Source organism: Oncorhynchus kisutch, linkage group LG7 (genome assembly GCF_002021735.2).
Source record: "Oncorhynchus kisutch isolate 150728-3 linkage group LG7, Okis_V2, whole genome shotgun sequence".
Lineage (NCBI taxonomy): Eukaryota > Metazoa > Chordata > Actinopteri > Salmoniformes > Salmonidae > Oncorhynchus > Oncorhynchus kisutch.
Window position 1 is genome coordinate 48,535,584 of NC_034180.2, and position 25,018 is coordinate 48,560,601.

Here is a 25,018-nt window from a genome sequence, read left to right on the forward strand (position 1 = left end):
ACCTGCCCTGAAGCCTATCAGGGCAAGAAAAACTTGTTTTCTCCAAGAAGCTGTTGGAAAACATCCTCTTGAGGCGACGGACGAGAGACCCTTGTACCTTAACTTACCATATGGCCTTGGTTCTTCGCTGTCAAAAGCTGTGTTGACAAAAATGAATTACTTGGATCTCTAAACAAGGTTACATTTTTACAGATTTCTTCAACCAGATACATTGAAAGTACTGCCACGGTGTGGTCTTTTATGTAGCCACCTTTCGTTATTTTTTCATCTCCCTTTTTAGTACCCATGGATTCTGCACTTGCAAAGCACTGTCCAGAGCTTGTAGCCGGTGAGCGATGCGGTCATACGGCTGTAGTTGAGGGAAATGTCCTATACGTGTGGGGAGGCTACGTGTTACGCAAAAAACTGTCAAACAGATGGAAGAGTTTGAAGAAAGTCTACTAGCAAATATCGTTACAAACATTGCCAATGGATAGTCTTGAATTTATGTTAAGCATTTCAATATTTCACTAATATGTTGTTAGGGATATGCAAAATTATTCAATGTAGTTGTGCAATAAATGTTTTTCTTCTCCATACAGTATTGATGAATATGCACAGATAGAATTTAAGAATGTAAAGCAACGTATTCCATCTTCCCATTCAGTAATAAAAAAAAAAAACTTTTACGTTTCAATTGTTTTCTGCAGTAAATTGCTGATGCTGATGTTTTACTGCCAAATGATGAAGTCTGGTTTTATGATTTAGAAAGAGGTGTGTATGGTAAGAATATTAATCTAATTATAACAAATTGTATTTTTGTATATGGGAAGTATATAGATTAACACGTTTCAAAGATTGTGAATTCATAAATTGATGTAATACAAAAGTTTGGATCCTTGGAAAACTACATTCTAAACATAAAAAAAAAAATCTAATCTACCCATGAAAAAAAGAATATGGAAAAATGTACTCAAAGATTGCACTGAAACCAACATATCATTAGATGGCAGACTTTGTAAACACTACAGGTCATAATTGGTAAACTCTGCATCGCATGTCAGAGGTGTTAGGCCTACTACATAGTTACTCAAATGTTATTACATTGACACAGTGGAATATTGGTATTTAGAGAGTTTTTGAATTTTGAATTGTGTTAAAATTCTAGACATTTAGGGAGCGTTTGTAAATTCACTCCGTAGTGTCAGTGTACCCAGTGTGCGCTCTGAGCATTCGTAAATTCATAGTGTTGTCAGATTGTCCTATCATAAATTCAGAGCGTTTCTCTCTATGAATGGGTGTAACGGATGCGAAACGCTAGCTTAGTTAGCGGTGGTGCACGCTAAATAGTGTTTCAATCGGTGACGTCACTTGCTCTGAGACCTTGAAGTAGTACTTCCCCTTGCTCTGTAAGGGCCGTGGCTTTTGTGGAGCGATGGGTAACGATGCTTCGAGGGTCCCTGTTTCACGCCCGGGTATGGGCGAGGGGACGGTCTAAAGTTATACTGTTACATGGGCACACTCGATGCTCTGGCCGAGGAGTAGCGTTTGTAAATTCACTCTGGATATCTACTCCGATTTCAGAGCACTCTCGTCTGTGTGTGTCAGAGTGCAGAATAACGTTTTTTTTTATTTAACCTTTATTTAACCAGGTAGGCAAGTTGAGAACAAGTTCTCATTTACAACTGCGACCTGGCCAAGATAAAGCAAAGCAGTTCGACACATATAACAACACAGAGTTACACATGGAGTAAAACAAACATACAGTCAATAATACAGTAGAAAAATAAGTCTATATACAATGTGAGCAAATAAGGTGAGATAAGGGAAGTAAAGGCAATAAATAGACCATGGTGGCGAAGTAAATACAATATAGCAATTAAAACACTGAAATGGTAGATTTGACAGTAGATGAGTGTGCAAAGTAGAAATACTGGGGTGCAAAGGAGCTAAATAAATACAGTAGGGAAAGAGGTAGTTGTTTGGGCTATTTATAGATTGGCTATGTACAGATGCAGTGATGTGTGAGCTGCTCTGACAGCTGGTGCTTAAAGCTAGTGAGGGAGATGTGTTTCCAGTTTCAGAGATTTTTGTAGTTCGTTCCAGTCATTGGCAGCAGAGAACTGGAAGGAGAGGCGGCCAAAATAGGAATTGGCTTTGGGGGTGACAAGTGAGATATACCTGCTGGAACGCTTGCTACGGGTGGGTGTTGCTATGGTGACCAGCGAGCAGAGATAAGGCGGGACTTTACCTAGCAGGGTCTTGTAGATGACCTGGAGCCAGTGGGTTTGGCGACGAGTATGAAGCGAGGGCCAGCCAACGAGAGCGTACAGGTCACAGTGGTGGGTAGTATATGGGGCTTTGGTGACAAAACGGATGGCACTGTGATAGACTGCATCCAATTTGTTGAGTAGGGTGTTGGAGGCTATTTTGTAAATGACATCACCGAAGTCTAGGATCGGTAAGATGGTCAGTTTTACGAGGGTATGTTTGGCAGCACGAGTGAAGGATGCTTTGTTGTGAAATAGGAAGCCAATTCTAGATTTAACTTTGGATTGGAGATGTTTAATGTGAGTCTGGAAGGAGAGTTTACAGTCTAACCAGACACCTATGTATGTGTAGCTGTCCACATATTCAAAGTCAGAACCGTGCAGAGTAGTGATGCTGGACGGGTGGGCAGGTGCAGGCAGCGAACTATGACCAAACATCGGCCCCTCCCAAAAAACGCAATTCAATTGTTGCCATAACACAGTTAGAGTCACTAACCCTCGTGATAACATGAAAACACTAACCAACTCTGCTAGGGCGAGCAAGAGTCGAATGGTCAGAGTGAGGTGTTCTCTCATATGTCTGGAAGTAGCTTGCAAGCTAGCCAACGTTAGGCAGATAGCTTGGGTGCTTTACTGGCGTCGTGAGGTCAGAGCGCACGGAACCCTAATTACTCCTCGGCCAGAGCGTCCAGTGTGCGCTCTGAATTTACGAACGGACAATCTGATAACGCCCAGAGCACACTCTGGCACTCCAGATTGAATTTACGAACAAACCCTTTACAACGACAGTCAACCCACCCACGCCAACTGCATAAAGAGTTGGCTAGGTTGCTAGGTAGCTACTTCCAGACATAAACACCTCATTCTGAACATTTTACTCGCCCAGACAGAGCTGGCATAGCTTCTTGAGTGTTGTGTCATGTTATCAAGAGGATTCATGACTGTAACCTAGTTACTGACAACAGTTGAATTGAAACAATTCGTCGATGTTTACTTACACCTGTCACAACAACCAAGTTTAGGGCGTTCATAAATTCCTCAATTATTCTGTGCTCTGGCACTCAAACCAGAGCACTCTGAAATCGGAGTAGGTTGCTAGGGTGAATTTACGAACATACAATTACACAGCATGGTTTAAATATTCCCCATCTAATGTTAATGGTGAACTAACATGGCTGCTATGTTGTACATAGTGTTGTAGTGTCATGTAAATGCATCATAATGCTAATTCTAGACATTCAGTTCTATAGTATTTAAAAAAAAAACATTTCCCATGTAATGTTAATGGGGAGCTAACATGGCTGCCATCGAATGTTAAAGTGTCATGTAAATGCTTCATGATGCAGAAACCCCATTGGTTCAACTCTCTAAATACATCTGGTTAATGGTATGCTTTATGTGCAATGTGTGTTCTCGAATGGTTTAGCTGCAGAACGGAATCCTTCATTTCCCTGTTCTGTTTGTTTATTGTTTGTTTGTTCTCCAATCTGAAGGGAAATGTGTCAAATGTCTGGAGAGGTCCCACCCCCAATGTCAGGCACCTGTGGCTGCTCTTTGAATGGGGACATGTACATATTTGGGGGATGCAATGACAACAGGACAGACCAATCAGGTAAACTCATTCAACAGAAAAAGGGTTCCAGAGCATGTATTCACAAAGTGTCTCGGAGTAGGAGTACGGATGTATGATTCGTTTTTCCCTCTTAGATCATAATGAATAAGATTACATGGGCAGGGTGGACCTGATCCTAGATCAGCACTCCTACTCTGAGACACTTGATGAAAACAAGCGCTGATGGTACAGTACACATTGGCAGGGAAGTGTGAAAATCCTCAATAGTTTTACAAAGCCTTATATTGTTTTGTTCACATTTACATGATGAACTGTACTGTGTTTGCAGCTTTACTGTGTCAACCTCCTGGATGGGAAATATAGCTGGAGGAAAGTGAACCATTAGAGTGGCTCATCTCCCTCACCCAGAGATAAACATTCTTTATGTAAATAGAAAGATTGTCAGGGTTCTGATTACACCTTTACTATTATAGGTGGTCTAAATCAATAGTGTGCTGGCCAGGCTAAAGTCTTTCTTACACTTATGGGGGTTCCTAGCTCCCCTGTAATATGAACCCCTTGTGATTGGAAGATATTTTGGTCTTTCTGTAGGCTCATCTACTTCGCTGGATATGGTTATAAGCAACTTGATGACATCAGTAACAATAGAAGCTTTTCTTATGGATGAGGCATCAAGTGTAATTTTTTGCTTCCGGGTGCAATTATGTCCATAGGTATACATTCATTTACTATTAACTTTCCTTATTGTATGAATTAGTAATATTGTGCTTTGGAGGTGGATGACCTCTATTAGGGATGGAACAATGAAGTTCATATGTTTGACCCAACATGGGCCTGTTGGAGTGAATGACAAACCAGTGTAAAATGGAGGTTAAATTGTGTTTACATATATAATAAAGCAATTAATTCAGTGAATAGACAAAAACATGGTGTTCTCATAGCATATGATTAACAGTGTAGCATATAAGGCAAGACACTTAAAATATGATCGTTTATTTGTGGATATCTAGCTACACTGTAAATGTTGTTTTTGTCTACAGGGTCGTGCCCCTGACCCCAGGGCTGCCCATGCCAGTGCAACACATAGGAACAAAGGATACGTATGTGGAGGCAGAATAAGGGTGAAAAACGATGTATCTCAACACCTCTCTCCGTGGTTGCATTGACACAGACAACCTGAAGTGTCACAACGATACATGAGATTGTGTCTCTCTGCTGTACATTAATGAAACATAGGACTTTTGACTCAAGTTTCTTTTGCGCTGGTCTGGAATAAACTCTTCTGTTTTTCCGTTTTCACTTTTAGGAATCCAGGACAAGTGACATTTATTGTTTAGATCTAGAATCATGGACATGGTCCGAAATGTACGTATTTACTTTTCACTCTTTCAAATGCTCAACTTAAAATGGTTACTATTCTGTACTATACTGTTATCACATCACACTTGATTTAAAAAAAAATCTGTTCTTTCAAAATGGCTTTTCCAGAGTACCAGAATCCACTGTGCCAATGGGAAGGTCGTGGCATACCCTAACCGCAATATCTGATAGCGCTTTGTTTCTATTTGGAGGACTGGGTATGGACTGCGAACCAATGAGTCAGTCATTTACCCATTCAGGTTCCCAATCCTACCTCTGTACCTTATGTTCCATAGAAACATGGCATTATTTGGTTTTCTAAAACAAATTATGCATCTCTAGGCGATGGCTGGGCATTTGATGTAGAGACAAAGAAATGGAGAGAGCTTGAGCATCCATACATGAACAAACCAAGGTAGTGTATGTGCTAGTTGTTAGCAGAAAGTGTTTCATTTTCCAATTTGAGGAATGTACCAAAAATGTGCAAATGGTAAAACTGTTAACACATTGTCTGACTCAGAGTGAATTATAGGATCTCTATATGTAATTCTATGATATGGGCCTCATTTCACAGAGCTTTCATAGCGTTAGTGTCATTCTCACGATTCACATTCTTACGATGTGTCATTCTCACGATTCACATTCTTACGATGTGTCATTCTTCCGATTCACATTCTTACGATGTGTCATTCTTACGATGTGTCATTCTTACGATTCACATTCCTACGATGTGTCATTCTTACGATTCACATTCTTACGATGTGTCATTCTTACGATTCACATTCTTACGATGTGTCATTCTTACGATTAACATTCTTACGATGTGTCATTCTTACGATGTGTCATTCTTACGATTCACATTCCTACGATGTGTCATTCTTACGATTCACATTCTTACGATGTGTCATTCTTACGATTCACATTCTTACGATGTGTCATTCTTACGATTCACATTCTTACGATGTGTCATTCTTACGATTCACATTCTTACGATGTGTCATTCTTACGATTAACATTCTTACGATGTGTCATTCTTACGATGTGTCATTCTTACGATTCACATTCCTACGATGTGTCATTCTTACGATTCACATTCTTACGATGTGTCATTCTTACGATTCACATTCTTACGATGTGTCATTCTTACGATTCACATTCTTACGATGTGTCATTCTTACGATTCACATTCTTACGATGTGTCATTCTTACGATTCACATTCTTACGATGTGTCATTCTTACGATTCACATTCTTACGATGTGTCATTCTTACGATTCACATTCTTACGATGTGTCATTCTTACGATTCACATTCTTACGATGTGTCATTCTTACGATTCACATTCTTACGATGTGTCATTCTTACGATGTGTCATTCTTACGATGTGTCATTCTTACGATTCACATTCTTACGATGTGTCATTCTTACGATTCACATTCTTACGATGTGTCATTCTCACAATTCACATTCTTACGATGTGTCATTCTTACGATGTGTCATTCTTACGATGTGTCATTCTTACGATTCACATTCTTACGATGTGTCATTCTCACAATTCACATTCTTACGATGTGTCATTCTTACGATGTGTCATTCCTACGATGTGTCATTCTTACGATTCACATTCTTACGATTCACATTCTTACGATGTGTCATTCTTACGATGTGTCATTCTTACGATGTGTCATTCTTACGATTCACATTCTTACGATGTGTCATTCTTACGATTCACATTCTTACGATGTGTCATTCTTACGATGTGTCATTCTTACGATTCACATTCCTACGATGTGTCATTCTTACGATTCACATTCCTACGATGTGTCATTCTTACGATTCACATTCCTACGATGTGTCATTCTTACGATTCACATTCTTACGATTCACATTCTTACGATGTGTCATTCTTACGATTCACATTCTTACGATTCACATTCTTACGATTCACATTCTTACGATGTGTCATTCTTACGATTCACATTCCTACGATGTGTCATTCTTACGATTCACATTCTTACGATGTGTCATTCTTACGATTCACATTCCTACGATGTGTCATTCTTACGATTCACATTCTTACGATGTGTCATTCTTACGATTCACATTCCTACGATTCACATTCCTACGATGTGTCATTCTTACGATTCACATTCTTACGATGTGTCATTCTTACGATTCACATTCCTACGATTCACATTCCTACGATGTGTCATTCTTACGATTCACATTCCTACGATGTGTCATTCTTACGATTCACATTCTTACGATTCACATTCTTACGATGTGTCATTCTTACGATTCACATTCTTACGATTCACATTCTTACGATTCACATTCTTACGATGTGTCATTCTTACGATTCACATTCCTACGATGTGTCATTCTTACGATTCACATTCTTACGATGTGTCATTCTTACGATTCACATTCCTACGATGTGTCATTCTTACGATTCACATTCTTACGATGTGTCATTCTTACGATTCACATTCCTACGATTCACATTCCTACGATGTGTCATTCTTACGATTCACATTCTTACGATGTGTCATTCTTACGATTCACATTCCTACGATTCACATTCCTACGATGTGTCATTCTTACGATTCACATTCCTACGATGTGTCATTCTTACGATTCACATTCTTACGATTCACATTCTTACGATGTGTCATTCTTACGATTCACATTCTTACGATTCACATTCTTACGATGTGTCATTCTTACGATTCACATTCCTACGATGTGTCATTCTTACGATTCACATTCCTACGATGTGTCATTCTTACGATTCACATTCCTACGATGTGTCATTCGCACAATTCACATTTTTAAGATGTGTTTTTAGTAGTGAAAGTGTTTCCTAGAGCCTTTGCTAGTAACGTGGCCGTTAAAAACCTTTTGCACATCGACTGATCCAGACTGGGTGGGCTTTACTTGTCTCATCGCGCTCTAGCGACTCCTTGCAGCGGGCCGGGCACCTGCAGACTGACCTTTATTGTCAGTTGAACAGTGTTTACTCTGACACATTGGTGCTGCTGGCTTCTGGGTTAAGCCAGCGGGTGGTAGGAAGTACGGTTTGTCGAGTCATGTTTTGGAGGACGCATTACTCGACCTTTGCCTCCTGAGCCCGTTGGGGAGTTGCAGTGATGAGACATGATCGAACTTGGGGAGTAAAAGGGGCGGTAAAATATATAAATAACTTCGGCATGCTCATAATGGTTACTTTATTATTATTCTTTTTTTAAAGCAGACATATCTACCGATAGCTGCCCTTCTTTCCAAAACATTGTAAAACCTCCCTGATCTTTGTGGTTGAATCTGTGTCTGAAATTCACTTCTCGACTGAAGGACCTTACAGATAATTGTATGTGTGGGATACAGAGATGATGTAGTCATTCAAAAAAATAATGTAACTTGTTAATTAATTAAACGTTTACTCCTGAACTTATTTAGGCTTGCCATAACATAGGGGTTGAATACTTATTGACTCAAGACATTTCAGATTCGAATTATTTTTCATTAGTAAAAAATTCCCAATCAAAAATTTCACTTTGATATTATGGGGTATTGGGTGTAGGCCAGTGATACAAACTCTACATTTAATCCATTTTAAATACAGTAACACAATAAAATGTGGAAAAAGTCCAAGGGTGTGAATACTTTCTGTCAAGCCGTCTACGCATACAGTTTGACGCATACGTTCGATAAACCCAACGTATGCACCACACCAAACGCACTGCAACTGCCTCTGCAACGCAGTGCTGCAAGGCATACGCAGCGTTTCATTGGAAATTAATGTAATTCTGGTGTACCAAAATGCAAAAACACTGTCAGTGTGTTTGAAGCGTTAGCTGTACTATGAAAGGTCTGAGACAGGCGTTAGATTACAGGCGTTAGATTACGAGCGTTTTCAAGTGCAATGTTAATAACGATGGTTTTGGGAAACAAGATTTGAATGATTAACCTGGCTCTTAAAGTCTCCATCTTATTTACTTTCTACCCTCAGGTTGTGGCACACAGCGTGGCAGGGGAAGGACTCTGATGTCATTGTGTTTGGGGGTAGTTGCGACTACATCCTCCTTGTAGACACAGTAAGTATTATGGAAACCATACAGGGAACGTATGGTTCAATGGTGAATGTGCATAAAGATTGCGGCCCCCCATCTACTTACGACAAATGCCTCGTTTGCTAAGTTCGCCATATTGTACAATGCTGTCGGTTACTCTTTTTTTTGTATCGGCATTAGCGTAGTATACATGATCCCAATTCTAGCTCCAAGATGGCGGCAATTTGAAAAAAAAAAAAAAAGTACATTGTGCTGATTTATAGGCATATTGAACAGCGCAGCATAGTTTAGGAACTCTGTGGGTAGTGCTAAAAACAAGTACGTAATACATTATATATACAAAAGTATGTGGACACCTTCAAATTAGTGGATTTGGCTATTTCAGCCACACCCGTTGCTGACAGGTGTATAAAATCGAGCACACAGCCATGCAATATCCATAGACAAACATTGGCAGTAGAATGGCCTTATTGAAGAGCTCAGTGACTTTCAACTTTGCACTGTCATAGGATGCCACCTTTCCAACAAGTCAGTTCAACAAATTTCTGCCCTGCTAGAGCTGCCCTGGTCAACTTTATATGAAGTTATTGTCAAGTGGAAATGTCTTGAAGCAACAACGGCTCAGCCGCGAAGTGATAGGACACACAAGCTCCCAGAACGGGACCACCGAGTGCTGAAGCACCTGGAGTGGAAAAGAGATCTCTGGAGTGATGAGTCACGCTTCACCATGTGGCAGTCCGACAGAAAAATCTGGGTTTGGCGGATGCCAGGAGAACGCTACCTGCCCCAATGCACAGTGCTAACTGTAAAGTTTGGTGGAGGAGGAATAATGGTCTGGGGATGTTTTCCATGGATTGGGCTAGGACCCTTAGATCCAGCGAAGGGAAATCTTAATGCTACAGCATACAATGAAATTCTGGACAATTCTGTACTTTCAACTTTGTGGCAAGAATTTGGGGAAGGGCCTTTGCTGTTTCATCATGACAATGTCCTTGTGCACAAAGCGGGGTCCATACAGAAATGGTTTGTCGAGATCGGTGTGGAGGAACTTGACTGGCCTGCACAGAGCCCTGACCTCAACCCCATCGAACTCCTTTGGGCCGACTGCGAGCCAGGCTTAATCGCCCAACATCAGTGCCCAACCTCAGTAATGCTCTTGTGACTGAATGGAAGCAAGTCCCTGCAGCAATGCTCCAACATCTAGTGTAAAGCCTTCCCAGAAGACTGGAGGCTGTTATAGCAAAGCAGGGAACCAACTCCATTTTAATGCCCATGATTTTGGAATGAGATGTTTGACGAGCAAGTGTCCACATACCTTTGGTCATGTAGTGTATCTGAATTCTTCCATCTTTATACACCTTCGTCATTGGGATGATTTTACCATTTCTGACAGGAAGGAGATTGCCTGGTATTATGTTAAAGCATATATTATTCAAATTCATAAACAGAAAGGGTCCATACAGCATTCATTTATGATGAATTATGGAACATATGGATTATGAATTATGGAACATATGGATTATGAATTATGGAACATATGGATTATGAGTTATGGAACATATGGATTATGAATTATGGAACATATGGAGTATGAATTATGGAACATATGGATTATGAGTTATGGAACATATGGATTATGAATTATGGAACATATGGATTATGAATTATGGAACATATGGATTATGAATTATGGAACATATGGAGTATGAATTATGGAACATATAGATGATGAATTATGGAACATATGGATTATGAGTTATGGAACATATGGATTATGAATTATGGAACATATGGATTATGGAACATATGGATGATGAATTATGGAACACCTTTACAATGAGCTGTTGTGGTGGGGTATATAAAGAATTGTTTATGACACAATTCACGTTTTTTTTACAATCACCTTTCTTCAGGGTCACTGCAATGATGTACTTGTTTTCCAGATCCAGCCCTACCACCTCCTTCGGTAACTAATCAATTATGATCATTCGTTCAATGAGGGAGAATCTGTCTCAGCTAGAACACACTTTGATATTTTGGAAATCATGTTGACTGTTTGCCATTACATGGATGCTATAACGTAGTGAAAGATTAGTATACTAAACTACATCTTCCAAATGCATGCAGTGCCCTGCCCTCTTAGCCGACACTTTCACTGTTCTTTAAAACATTTTTTCCCCCCACAGGATATGTGAGGATTACATAGCCAAGAATGTGAAGAACTGCAAGCTGCTTCAAAAACAGCTTCCATGTATGCCCCCAAAACTACTGTCAGCTGTACAGAGGATAATGTCCTTTTTTCGGACATCTAGGAAAATATAGCATTTTCATATGTAAATATTAGTGGGAAATTATCAATAGTAGACTACAGTAAATTGATAATACAGAGTTCATAGTTCATACTCTATGTTCCACGTATTACTGTTGATAAGACAGTCATAAAAATGTAAATTCGTTAAAGTTGTATTATGGCTATTAACACAAACGCCACGCGAGTGGACGAGCCCTCTCCAGTACCTGGCTGCTGCGCTGCCTTGTTGCCATGGTTTCGTCAACACACAAGACACTCGGCAGCTTGCTCCTGCGTTTACGCCACAACTCCTTGGTAACCTAGTCTACAAACAACTCAAAAGTACTGAGAAACTTTACTTTTGGCAGGTTGCGAATGATTTGCTGTATAATATCTGTTCATATTTCGTGTAACACCTTAAAATCTTTGTAGTAAAGTTGTTGTTTTGTGCTGGGATATCAAAGCTAGCTACAAGAGTGAAAAGACTTTGTGGCTACAGTAGCCAAGTTAGCTTCTCGCACAAATATGGAGTTCGGTTCCAAACTCAAGGACCTGAATATGACACCGGATGAAATGGGCCGCTTTACCAAGGCTTTTCAAAATGAGGAATTCAGAAAGATGCTGCACGAATACGCAGAGGAAATATCAAAGCCAGAGAACAAGAAGAAATATGAGGAAGAAATCAAGTTGTTAGAACAAGAGAGGGGCGTGGACATTCAATTTGTCCACCCCAAACCTTACCGAGCCCTGAAGACGAGTATGGACGGTAGGCAGAAGTGCTTCATCAATGTCTGCAGCAATGACATGATTCGTAAACCTGAGTTTAGGAGGGTAGATGAGGCTGGCAGAGTAGGGCAGCATTGGTCACTACCCCACAGCTTGACACCTGGAACGCCAGACAGGGATGCAAAGGGGAATAAGTACACAATCTATGATGTTGTGTTTCATCCAGACACTATTCACATGGCTGGAAACAACCCAAGATTTATGGAAATGGTTGACAACACTGCTGTTGAGGCTGTCGAGAATGGGGGCAAAGTGAAGCTAGACAAAAACAATGTAAGAGTTTTGAAAATCAAATACAAAGGGACACCACACGCTGCCGTCATGCGCAAGCCCTTACCTGGTCAACCTGCCAAGGAAAAACCTTCACCACTTGACAATCATCTCTCGTTCCCCTACCCCGACGAAAAGCAACCAGATACGGCAACAAATCAAAAGGAGAGCCCTATGCCGAAGGCAGAGATTCAGTCCGACACCCAGATCAGCCAGAGACAACAAAATGTCAATTCACCCAAGAAGCCAACGAAACCACATTACACTCTAAAATACAGATCATTCATTGATTTGCAAGATTTCAGGTGTTCAAGAGATTCAGCTCAGAGCCCACGCCCTAAAGAGATTGTCATCACTATTGATTTGCCTTTGCTTAGATCTGTTGCGGATGCTGATCTAGATGTGACTGAAAGACTTGTTAGTTTGGAATCCAAGAAACCAGCTTACAGACTAGAGGTGCCGATGGCATACCCAGTGGATGAAAACAAGGGAGAGGCAAAGTTCAACAAGCAAAAGAAACAACTGGTTGTTACTTTACCTGTTCTACCTCTGAAGCAGCCAACAGTCGCTGAAGTGTCTGGCCGGCAGCTTGTCAATGATGATGGTGAAGAGGATTTTGAGAATAGTTGTGTAAGCGCAGCGTTGTCGGAAGACGCAACACATGGAAAAGAAGATACCCCCGACCACAACGGATTTGGCAAAGAAGATACCCCCGACCACAACGGACGTGGCAAAGAAGATACCCCCGACCACAACGGCAAAGAAGATACCCCCTACCACAGTGGACGTGGCAAAGAAGATACCCCCGGCCACAACGGCAAAGAAGATACCCCCGACCACAGCGGACGTGGCAAAGAAGATACCCCCGACCACAGCGGACGTGGCAAAGAAGATACCCCCGACCACAGCGGACGTGGCAAAGAAGATACCCCCGACCACAACGGACGTGGCAAAGAAGATACCCCCTACCACAACGGACGTGGCAAAGAAGATACCCCCGACCACAACGGACGTGGCAAAGAAGATACCCCCGACCACAGAGGACGTGGCAAAGAAGATACCCCCGACCACAGAGGACGTGGCAAAGAAGATACCCCCTACCACAACGGACGTGGCATTGAAGATACCCCCGACCACAGAGGACATGGCATTGAAGTTACCCCCGACTACAGCGGTTGCAATGAAGGGGACATCTCAGAAGACGTTCACTCTGCAAATACAACATCACTCCGGTCTGAAAATCAACTAATCTCAGTCCTGGAAGACAAGATAGAGTTTTCTGAACAGTCTGGTGACATTGAGGAGGACAAGCAACACAAACTGAGAAGTGGTGAATCACACCGAGCTAAAGCTTCAGAGCCCACTGAGTTTGATGGCAAGACTGGGTGCACTGACCAGAATGAGGGACAGTCAGATGAGAATCATTTACATGATGAGGTGAGCCATCATCTTTAGGTTAACATTCATTCAGTAGAAGAAAAATGTACTATTATAGTGTATGTCTAGCAAAAGCTGACCCTGTTGTTGTTGAACCGTTAGGCTTCTGTTCATCAGTGCTGTTACTAACCCCAACATCCACTGTGACAATTAATTTTCTTTTAGGTGGAAACAGACCCATCATCCCTGAGCGAGAGAATAGATGACCCATCTAACACTGCAGCAATGGTCATCCCATCCAATCTTGACAACAATGACCAGGCCAAAGACTGCTCATCCCCCAAGATCGAAGAGATAGTTGAAAGTCAAGCTCCAACTAAGGATAAACAGAAGACTGTGCAATTCAGTGAGCATGTGGAGGTGGCTCAGTCTCAGGAGGAAGATGACCTGCCTGCTGAGCAGACCTTTCAGGACTGTAATATGAGACCACAGCAAGTACTGCTGACAGAAATCAACCAGCATGGACAAGAGGTGGTCATTTGTGATCATACTACATCTGCTGGTTTCGTTTTTCAAAACTCCTTTATCTATGACCTGGACTGAGTCTCCTGTCAAGGAACTTGCTCCGTCACAAAGATACTATATGAAGTTTGTTGCTAATTCAATTCGTTGAGGTCTTGCGTGAAAACCTAAAATCCTTTTATCCAATTGAGGGCAATAGGAAAAAAAGTATTTAAAAAGGTTTATCTGAACAAGTGAATCAGTAAGACTCCCATGTCTTCAGTATCAATTTCAGAGATCTCCTTTTGAAACTATTTTAATAAGTTATTTCCCATATACTTACTTCTTTCTACAAAAGGGGGGAAAGTTTACATTTAGTATGTTTAAGCAATAAAGCCCATATACCGGTGTATATGCCAATCAGCATTCAGTGGAGTACCCACCCAATTTATAATTCGTTTTATACCTACCATTTGCTATTAGGCCTACGTGTTGAGGGTGTGGAGAAGCCCACCATTTGAGCGACGCTTCAACAATTGTAAAATGCTGTACTCAGACCATGCCACGAGGTTCAAGACTGCTTGACATATCAAAGGATGCATTAGTCACACCACAAATACTAACATTTTAAACAATTGTTTTGGTACATTGTGTACTACTACAAAATGACAAATATCATTTTAAACCTTCAGAAACTAATTGAGACAATGATAGATATGGATAGTTTCTTTAATTTCCTTTCAAACTTGTACCAATACAGTAAAAATAAATCAACATTTTTTGAATTCCACAAACATATAAAAATGTTTATATACACAAACACACATTGTTTAAACAGATATAAACTACTACTTGTCATTTTAGGTTTCTCAATCTGTACCACTGATGGTGAAACACACTTGAATACAAAATGTCTGAACATCAGCATATGTCCAATCAGTGGTTACATAAGAAGTTCTGAGATGCGTGTTGGGTCCAATGACCAAAGAGTTCATACTGCCCTTTACATTACAGTCTACACTGGCTGGTCACCATTGCCCTACACTGGCTGGTCACCATTGCCCTACACTGGCTGGTCACCATTGCCCTACACTGGCTGGTCACCATTGCCTTCAGAATAATACCAAAAGCATTAACCACGTTTCCATCCGACCATTTCATGCGGATTAATTACCTAATGCATGGAAAAAGGTTACAACTGGGCTGATGGAAACAGGAAATGCCGTTACAATTCTATAAATACCAATTATTTGTTTGACATGGTGGGATCTTTTTGTGTCTAAAATTAATTATGTGAGAAATTACAGTGGAAACGCCTTTATGTGCAAATATTGATACAATTAACCATCACATCGAAGTAAACTTGGGAGTCACGTGATGATATTTTGTGTGTTCCTCCCACTACAACTCGGGAAACCATGCATTTATTAAGCTACAGATGAACTAACTTATGAACTTCATAGGGTGGTGAAAGAGCACGGTGTTGAGCTTGAAGTATTGATGGTCTTATTCTGGTGACATGATGATCGATGCTTGGCTGCCATTTGACAAATAATATCACTCTGCTCCATAATAAAATCTCATCATGTAGGTAGCCTACCTGCACTGTGTGTGTGAGCTGTTGGCTAGAGAGCACGTGCCAAGACCAGAGTGGGTACATTTACTGTATAACGCAACATTTGTGACAAAACCCATCAGTAGACTTGACAATACGATGGAAACCCATTTAACTTGTGTTTTCACATTCTGTACATGGGATTTAACAATTAAAAGTTATGTTTACGTGCACTACGTCATCACACAGCATTTATCCGCAAAAAAAGTCAATTTGATGGAAACATCTCTGGTGGGAAAACAAGCATATTTTTTTTTTTTTTTTAAATGCAGATTTAAGAATATTCTAAATGAAAATGTGTCGCAAATTGGATGGAAACCTAGCTACGGTACTGATTGCCATGGAACAGTTGAGGGACTTAAATCATCTCAGGCCTCGCTGAAGGCATTGGTCCAGGAACTCAGAGTAACATGATAGGGAGCAAAAGTGATGCTGCACCGGTGCATCTGTTCCTCCCATGTCATCAACCAAAACCACAGTGTGAGACACCAGATGCAGATTCATGCTGACTGCTGTTTTGATGTAGTAGTTCACACAGGTACAGCCACAGTCACAGGTCTTGGCAACCTCCAGGTCTTGACAAAGTTGGGCAGGGATGAGATGAGGCCCGTATGGGATTCTATGTGGCATAAACACAAAACATAACTTAGGCTCAAATATTGCATAAAACTTTACGTGATACTACACGTTTAAACTTTACAAACAAGGTAAAAGTACGTAAATGGGTGAAATGTTGAAAGGAATAATTGGACTAACCTGAGGTTGGCCACAGCCCTGGCGGCCATCTCCTGCAGTGTCAGGGGGAAGGTGAGCTGGATGGTGTGGTCCAGGGGGTTGGGATGGGCGAACGGATTACCAAACAGGTCCAGGTTCTCCAGATTTAACTTTCGGAAGTCCCCTGGCAGCAGGGCCAGCTGGTTGTGTGCAGCTGACAAAAAGCGCAGCTTGGAGAGATGGCTGATGTGAAAAGGCAGCCACATCAGTCCGTTGTTGTCCATCTTGAGGTTGATCAGCTCTCGCAGCTGGCAGAAGTGAGGCGGCAGGGCCTGCAGGCGGTTCTCACTCAGGTCGAGGTGTTGAAGTGTGCGCTGGAGGCTGGACAGGCAGAGGGCTTCACTAAAGGTCTCTAAGTGGTTGTTGTGGAGAATAAGCTCAGCCAGGCAGCCCAGGTCACCGATAGTGTCAGGAAGTTTTTTTATGTTGTTATTACTGAGGTCCAGTCTGCGCAGTGCCTTGAGGGAGAGCATTCGCATGTCCACCCGTGAGAGCTTGCAGTAGGACACCTGGAGCTGCTCTAATGAGTAGGGAAAATTGGAGGTCAATGGATAGTCCTTCTTGGATACAATAGTCAGCTTCTTCTTGGGCTTCTCCACATCCCTGGCTCGGACGGGCGTCAGTGTAGAGAGAGGCAGGCTGTCCATGTCATTTCCTCTGTGAGCCAACCGAGCAGCCGAGAGGAAGTTCTTCAAGCTGTTAGCATCAGCCTGAAACTCAAAAGAAGGCCGATGTCACTAGTGGTTAACAGTCAATACAACAGCTCTTATCGTACCTGCTATCAAACAATTTGAGCGTTACATGAGAGGGATTGCATTTATTTATAAATCCCTCCATATCAAACAAGTTGACACATTTGCTATCTATCCTTCAGAGTGAGAACCATTCACGATGGTGGGAAAAGTGCTTGGCTTATAATAAGACACGTAAAATGCATAATTAAGCAATAAGGCATGAGGGGGTGTGGTATATGGCCAATATACCACGGCTAAGGGCTGTTCTTATGCATGACACATCGCGGAGTGCCTGGACACAGCTCTTAGCCATGGTATATTGGCCATATACCACACCCCTCATGCCTTATTGCTTAATTATGCATTTTTACGTGTCTTATTATAGGCCAAGCCTTATTGCTATTATAAAACTGGTTACCAATGTAATTAGAGCAGTAAAAATAACTTTTGTCATACACGTGGTATACAATCTGATATACCATGGCTGTCAGCCAAATCAGCATTCAGGGCTCGAACCATCCAGTTTATAATGTAACTAACAACCCACGGATTTCATCATATTGTATCAGGCCTACATTTGTTCCCATGACACAGATATCTTTGGTCTTAGTTGTGCTAGCACAAGATGAAACATTTAATTACAAAAAGATTACAATACACATGAGATGTTATTAACATAAGTCACACAAAGGATTGCCTAGTGAGTCCTTCTCACAATGCTAGCCTGGTTCCATTTGTGTATCACCATAGCTGTACGCACCACAGCCTGTGTGTGATGGGTTGAAAATTTGTTTCAAGATCTAGGGGAAAGGTCAACACTGCCCTAATACAGCCTAGAGCCATTGTCACCCTTTGGGAGAAACAGCTGCTCATTTACAGAGCATGCTCCCCACATTCAGACAAGTCTGGCTAATGCATACATATCAGATTAAGATACACACGGAGTGTACAAAACATTAGGAACAACTGCTCTTTCCATGACAGACTGACCAGGTGAATCCAGGTGAAAGTTATGATTGATGTCACTTGTTAAATCCACTTAAATCAATGTAGATGAAGGGGAGGAGACATTTTAAAGAATGATTTTTAAAGCCTTGAGACAAGATTGTGTATGCGTGCAATTCAGAGGGTGGGCAAGACAAAATATTTAAGCTGGGTAAGTGCCAGGCGCACCAGTTTGAGTGTCAAGAACTGCAATGATGCTGGGTTTTTCACGCTCAACAGTTTCTCGTGTGTATCAAGAATAGGCCACCACGCAAAGGACATCCAGCCAACTTGACAAGTGTGGAAAGCATTGGAGTCAACATGGGCCAGCATCCCTGTGGAACGCTTTCGACACCTTGTAGAGTCCATGGCCTGACGAATTGAGGCTGTTCTGAGGGCAAAAGGGGGTGCAACTCAATATTATGAAGGTGTCCCTAATGTTTTGTACACTCAGTGTATTATGCAATGATTCTTTTAAGCATCGGAGATGATTGAAAATCCTAATTAGGGCTGGGAGGATACAGCAATGCAACATTCTATATGTTGGGTCATGTTAACTGTTTAATATGCACGCCCTAAAATGATTTATTTCAGTGTAAGCGGTCTACTTTTCCAGCAGAAATGTAAGTAGCATATGAACCTGAAGGCCAAATTATATATATTTTAAATTCTCCTTTTTCATTGGAGATCAGATTCCGCCATACAGAAATGTCTAGAGACATACCTTGCTCAAGCAGATGTCAACAGTGGGCTCCTTCAGTCTCACAGTGGCTTTGCCCTCCTCAACAAACCTGGTGAAGAATGTTTCAATGTTTTCTTTTAGCTGTAGAGGAAGTAGGTACACACATTAGAGTAAGACGTGGAACAAAAAACAAAGTGATGGTGGATTCGTTACCTAGCATTTCTGGTGACTCGTTCATGCAAGACCACACACTATTAATGTCCATTAAAAGGGAAAATCCACAAACTATATTTAGGCCCTTTTATCTTGTTGTATCTGCACCAAAACTCCAGTATTTGTCATTCATAGCTTGTTCTCCAGCTTCTTCTTTTTTCTTTTTAAATAGGGAGCCAATTCGTTTTCAGCACTTTTATTTCCATGACTGATCAATACTCATTCTCATGGCTCTCTTGTCCCTCTCCAGCAGACATATGGTGAGCAATATCGAATTGCAATACATGTGATTTCGGCACCAAAGTATCGTGTTAATATCGTATCTTGAGGTCCCTGGCAATTTCCTGACCGAATATCAACAGTAGACGAAGGAAAAAAAATACCCCAAATAGTTTAGCACAACCCTTGTTAATTTTCCTCCAAGTTATCTGAGATAATGGATTTCAATCAAATGCAACTCATTCATTCCACAATGAAGTCATCATACATTTGAAAAGTAGCTATACCAATTAACAATGTCAAGAGTGGGATGATTCATCCTGTGTACTTGGGGTATACCTGTAAAACATAGAATACATAGCTAGACAACTAGCCAAGTAGTTAAATAAACAAATAGCTAGATACTAACCTTATATTTCGTTCCTGTCCTATCCTTTGCTGTACAGATCATTAGATAAATGTTGTGGCGTTGTGTGGTCTTGTCCACATGTCTTCCAATAGACAGCACAGCCCTTGCTCCCTTTCCTCTGTTTTTCATCCCATACGTGGGAAGCATCCGGTTCACGACTTCGACGTCGCACTGAAGCTTCATTGCTCGAGGTGTATAAATAAATGCGCGACCTGTGTTAGTTCTGTAAATATATCCCAATAAATGAATGTGTTCAAAAAAGTTTTTCCAAACCAAACGGGCAGTTTGATCCCATGTATGATTTTCGTTTAACACAACCTGCTGGCATAAAAAAAGGTAACGTTAGCCCTTGTCACGCCACTAAGTTACTTTGCTAGCAAGATGTCTCAACCTTAGGAGTTTGTATAGCTAGTTTGTAGCTAAGTCAAATACAAGGACATCTGTTATCTGCTAGCACACTCAGCCAGACAACGAACATAGTTAGATAGCTGACTAGGTTAGTTGCTAAAAAAGGTAGCACAGCATAATATACACTTACGTTGGCAAACTGCAAGTTATGACAACAGAACTAACGAAATGTTTCAAACGCTTTACCGGACCGTTATGGAATACAAGAGTTGACAAAAAAAATCATGCAAGTTCTCTCTAGCATGCAAACTAACCTGTCAACATGGACCCAAAGAACAAGGAAACGTAGCTACCCAGAGGATCGAACGCGCGAAGAGAACTGATAAACGTACACATGCGCAGACGTGATTTTGTTTGAGAATATTTTCTTTGGTTGTGGCAAGAAGGGTGCAGCTTTTGTCAAATTATTAACGTCAAAAAGTCGATTTTTTTGTTGTTGTGAATTTGATTTGAACCTAACCCCTTTCTTAACCGTAATCTAATTCTCCTAACCTGCTACAAATTCAAATCTGACAAAACCTAGAACCATTTTAGCCATGACAATTTTTTTCTTAGCACCTACCTCCGGTTCTCAACATTCTGTGAAATTTATAAATAAAAGTAATGAGCGTTAAGAATGCAATTAAATTGGTTGAATGGCGCTTCTTTCGGATGATCAACACTGAAGTCTCAAATGCGACCAGGCCAGACAATAATTGTGTATGATCTTCTGTGTAGAAAATAACACCATAATTGCTTTCAATGGCTAGATTTCCATCCAATTGTCGGCAGATTTAATGTGAATATTCTCAAATCCGCATTTTCCCACAAGAGGTGTTTCTCTCAAACTGACTAGGGTGTTAGTGTGTAAATAAACATTGCTTTTAGAGATAAAGGGAGCATACCAAATTATACAGACTATCAGAAGCACAGTGCACTTTGTTTCATGTCTGTAGGCTTTACCATTAACTTTATTTATTTTTTATTTTTTATTAAGGTTTAAATAAATATAACTAGGCAAGTCAGTTAAGAACAAATTCTTATTTACAATTACGGTCTACCAGAAGGCAAAAGGCCTCCTGCAGGGACGGGGTCTGGGATTAAAAATATAGGACAAAAACACACATCATTAGATAAAGAGGCACTTAAGACAACATAGTATGGCAGCAACACATAACACAGCATGGTAGCAGCACAAAACATGGTAAACATTACCGGGAACAGACAACAGCATAAAGGGCAAGAAGGTAGACAATACATCACGTGAAGCCGACACAACTGTCAGTAAGAGTGTCCATGATTGGGTCTTTGAACGAAGAGATGGAGATAAAACTGGACAGTGAGTGTTTTTTGCAGCCCGTTCCAGTCGCTAGCTACAGCGAACTGAAAAAAGGAGCGACCCAGGGATGTGTGCGCTTTGGAGACATTTAACAGAATGTGACTGACAGAACAGGTGTTGTATGTGGAGGATGAGGGCTGCAGTAGATATCTCAGATAGAGGGGAGTGAGGCCTAAAATGGTTTTGTAAATAAGCATAAACTAGTGGATCTTGCAACAGGTATTTTTATTTATTTATTTCACCTTTATTTTAGCAGGTAGGCAAGTTGAGAACAAGTTCTCATTTACAATTGGCCAAAATAAAGCAAAGTAGTTCGACACATACAACAACAGTTATACATGGAGTAAAACAAACATACAGTCAATAATACAGTAGAAAAATACGTCTATATACAATGTGAGCAAATGAGGTGAGATAAGGGAGGTAAAGGCAAAAAAAAGGCCATGGTGGTGAAGTAAATACAATATAGCAAGTAAAACACTGGAATGATAGATTTGCAGTGGAAGAATGTGCAAAGTAGAGATAGAAATAATGGGGTGCAAAGGAGCAAAATAAATAAATACAGTAGGGGGAGAGGTAGTTGTTTGGGCTAAATTATAGATGGGCTATGTACAGATGCAGTAATCTGTGAGCTGCTCTGACAGCTGGTGCTTAAAGCTAGTGAGGGAGATAAGTGTTTCCAGTTTCAGAGATTTTTGTAGTTTGTTCCAGTCATTGGCAGCAGAGAACTGGAAGGAGGGGCGGCCAAATGAGGAATTGGCTTTGGGGGTGAGCAGAGAGCTGGAGCACGTGCTATGGTGACCAGCGAGCTGAGATAAGGGGGGACTTTACCTAGCAGGGTCTTGTAGATGACCTGGAGCCAGTGGGTTTGGCGACGAGTATGAAGTGAGGGCCAGCCAACGAGAACATACAGGTCGCAGTGGTGGGTAGTATATGGGGCTTTGGTGACAAAATGGATGGCACTGTGATAGACTACATCCAATTTATTGAGTAGGGTTTTGGAGGCTATTTTGTAAATGACATCGCCGAAGTTGAGGATCGGTAGGATGGTCAGTTTTACAAGGGTATGTTTGGCAGCATGAGTGAAGGATGATTTGTTGCGAAATAGGAAGCCAATTCTAGATTTAACTTTGGATTGGAGATGTTTGATGCGAGTCTGGAAGGAGAGTTTACAGTCTAACCAGACACCTAGGTATTTGTAGTTGTCCACATATTCTAAGTCAGAACCGTCCAGAGTAGTGATGTTGGACGGGCGGGGCAGGTGCAGGTTGCGATCGGTTGAAGAACCTGCATTTAGATTTACTTGTATTTAATAGCAATTGGAGGCCACGGAAGGAGAGTTGCATGGCATTGAAGCTCGTCTGGAGGGTTGTTAACAGTGTCTAAAGAAGGGCCAGAAGTCTACAGAATGGTCTCGTCTGCGTCAAGGTGGATCAGCGACTCTATATACAGAGATGACCAGTTTACAGAGGAGTATAGAGTGCCGTGATATGTCCTATACGGAGCATTGGTGGCAAATCTGATGGACGAATGGTAAAGAACATTTAGCCGCTCGAGAGCACCCTTACCTGCCGATCTATAAATGACGTCTCCGTAATCTAGCATGGGTAGGATGGTCATCTGAATCAGGGTTAGTTTGGCAGCTAGGGTGAAAGAGGAGCGATTACGATGGAGGAAACCAAGTCTAGATTGAACCTTAACCTGCAACTTTGATATGTGCTGAGATATTACAATTTGTTACAATTTTAGGGGACACTGTGGCCCCGTCTGACGATACCCCAGGACAGGGCCAAACAGGCAGGATATAAACTCACACCAAGAGGGATAACAACAGACCACCAACTTACTACCCTGAGACAAGGCTCAGTATAGCCCAAGAAGATCGCCTCCACTGCACAGCAATGGGGAAGGGAAATATGCAGTCAGGAAGCACCGCCACACAATCAATGGAAACACGAAGAACATTTTGTGTATGTAAGTTATATTTCCCTTCCCCATTGTGTAAACAGAACATATCATACTGTCTGTCACCTGATGTGCACATAGAGCAAGCACAGTGTGTGTGATATATCACACACACACACTACATGACCAAACATGTGGACACAATTAGTGGATTTGGCTATTTCAGCCACAACCGTTGCTGACAGGTGTATAAAATCGACTACACGGTCATGAAATCTCCATAGACAAACATTGACAGTAGAATGGCCCATACTGAAGAGCTCAGTGACTTTCAATGTGGCAGTCAAATGTCTGGTGTTCCAGTCAACTGTTAGTGCTGTTATTGTGAAGTGGAAACGTCTAGGGGCCACAACGGCTCGGCCGTAAAGTGGTAGGCCACACAAGCTCACAGAACAGGTCCGCCGAGTGCTGAAGCACGTAGCTCGTAAAAAACGGTTGCAACACTCACTACCGAGTGCCAAGAACTGTTTGTCGGGAGCTTCATGAAACCGGTTTACATGGCCGAGCATCCGCACACAAGCCTAAGATTTCTTTATTTTGTCTCTTTTCTACATTGTAGAATAGTGAAGACATCAAAACTATGAAATAACACATATAGAATCATGTAATAACCCCCCAAAATGTAAACAAATCAAAATACATTTTATATTTGAGATTCTTCAAAGTAGCCACCCTGTGCCTTGACATCTTTGCACACTTTTGGCATTCTCTCAACCAGCTTCATGAGGTAGTCACCTGGAATGCATTTAAATTAACAGGCGTGCCTTGTTAAAAGTTCATTTGTGGAAATTCTTTCCTTCTTAATACAAGTGAGCCAATCAGTTGTGTTGTGACAAGGTAGGGCTGGTATACAGAAGAGCTCTTGTCGTGTCATTGGCATCATTAAACTGGTGACTTATTTTTAGTTTATCAAATAAATTCTCTGTAATTGTGATTAATTAAATCAGGTAGCTGTAATTAACTAGGAAGTCGGGGCACCAAGGAAAATATTCAGATTACAAAGTAATAGTTTTCCTAATTTAACTTTCAGATATTTTAATGTCTTCTCATTAATGAATTATTATTTACCTCACGTTAGTCTCATTCCAAATGTCGTAAATTGTTGGTTATCTGCACAAACCCAGTCTTCACTATGAGTGATCCATACATCAATTGTCTTAAATCATTTATTTACTAAATAAATCACAGAAATGCATAAACAAACAGTAGATATAGTTACAAGG

General features: G+C 41.1%; 2 protein-coding genes across 11 annotated transcripts; one reads left to right on the plus strand and one right to left on the minus strand.

Annotated features, from left to right (window-relative positions):
- The first annotated feature begins 11,780 nt into the window (after positions 1-11,780).
- On the plus strand, positions 11,781-16,262 carry dnaaf2 (dynein axonemal assembly factor 2). Its single transcript, XM_020488371.2, has 2 exons — positions 11,781-14,033; positions 14,199-16,262. Exons 1-2 carry the CDS (start codon positions 12,066-12,068, stop codon positions 14,574-14,576), a joined length of 2,346 nt encoding a protein of 781 aa, XP_020343960.2. The 5' UTR covers positions 11,781-12,065; the 3' UTR covers positions 14,577-16,262.
- On the minus strand, positions 15,186-20,881 carry lrr1 (leucine rich repeat protein 1). 10 transcript variants are annotated; one of them, XM_031829216.1, is made up of 5 exons: positions 20,767-20,881; positions 20,105-20,425; positions 19,306-19,404; positions 16,846-17,579; positions 15,186-16,708 (listed from the first exon to the last, which is right to left on the minus strand). In XM_031829216.1, the coding sequence occupies exons 2-5, from the start codon at positions 20,285-20,287 to the stop codon at positions 16,453-16,455; spliced, it is 1,272 nt and encodes a 423-aa protein (XP_031685076.1). In that variant the 5' UTR covers positions 20,288-20,425; positions 20,767-20,881; the 3' UTR covers positions 15,186-16,452. The 10 variants fall into 10 exon arrangements, with proteins under 10 accessions (XP_031685076.1, XP_020343961.1, XP_031685080.1 ...); XM_020488372.2 differs by having other exon boundaries at positions 16,846-17,573; positions 20,767-20,880; XM_031829220.1 differs by having other exon boundaries at positions 20,105-20,327; positions 20,767-20,875.
- Positions 20,882-25,018: the final 4,137 nt, after the last annotated feature.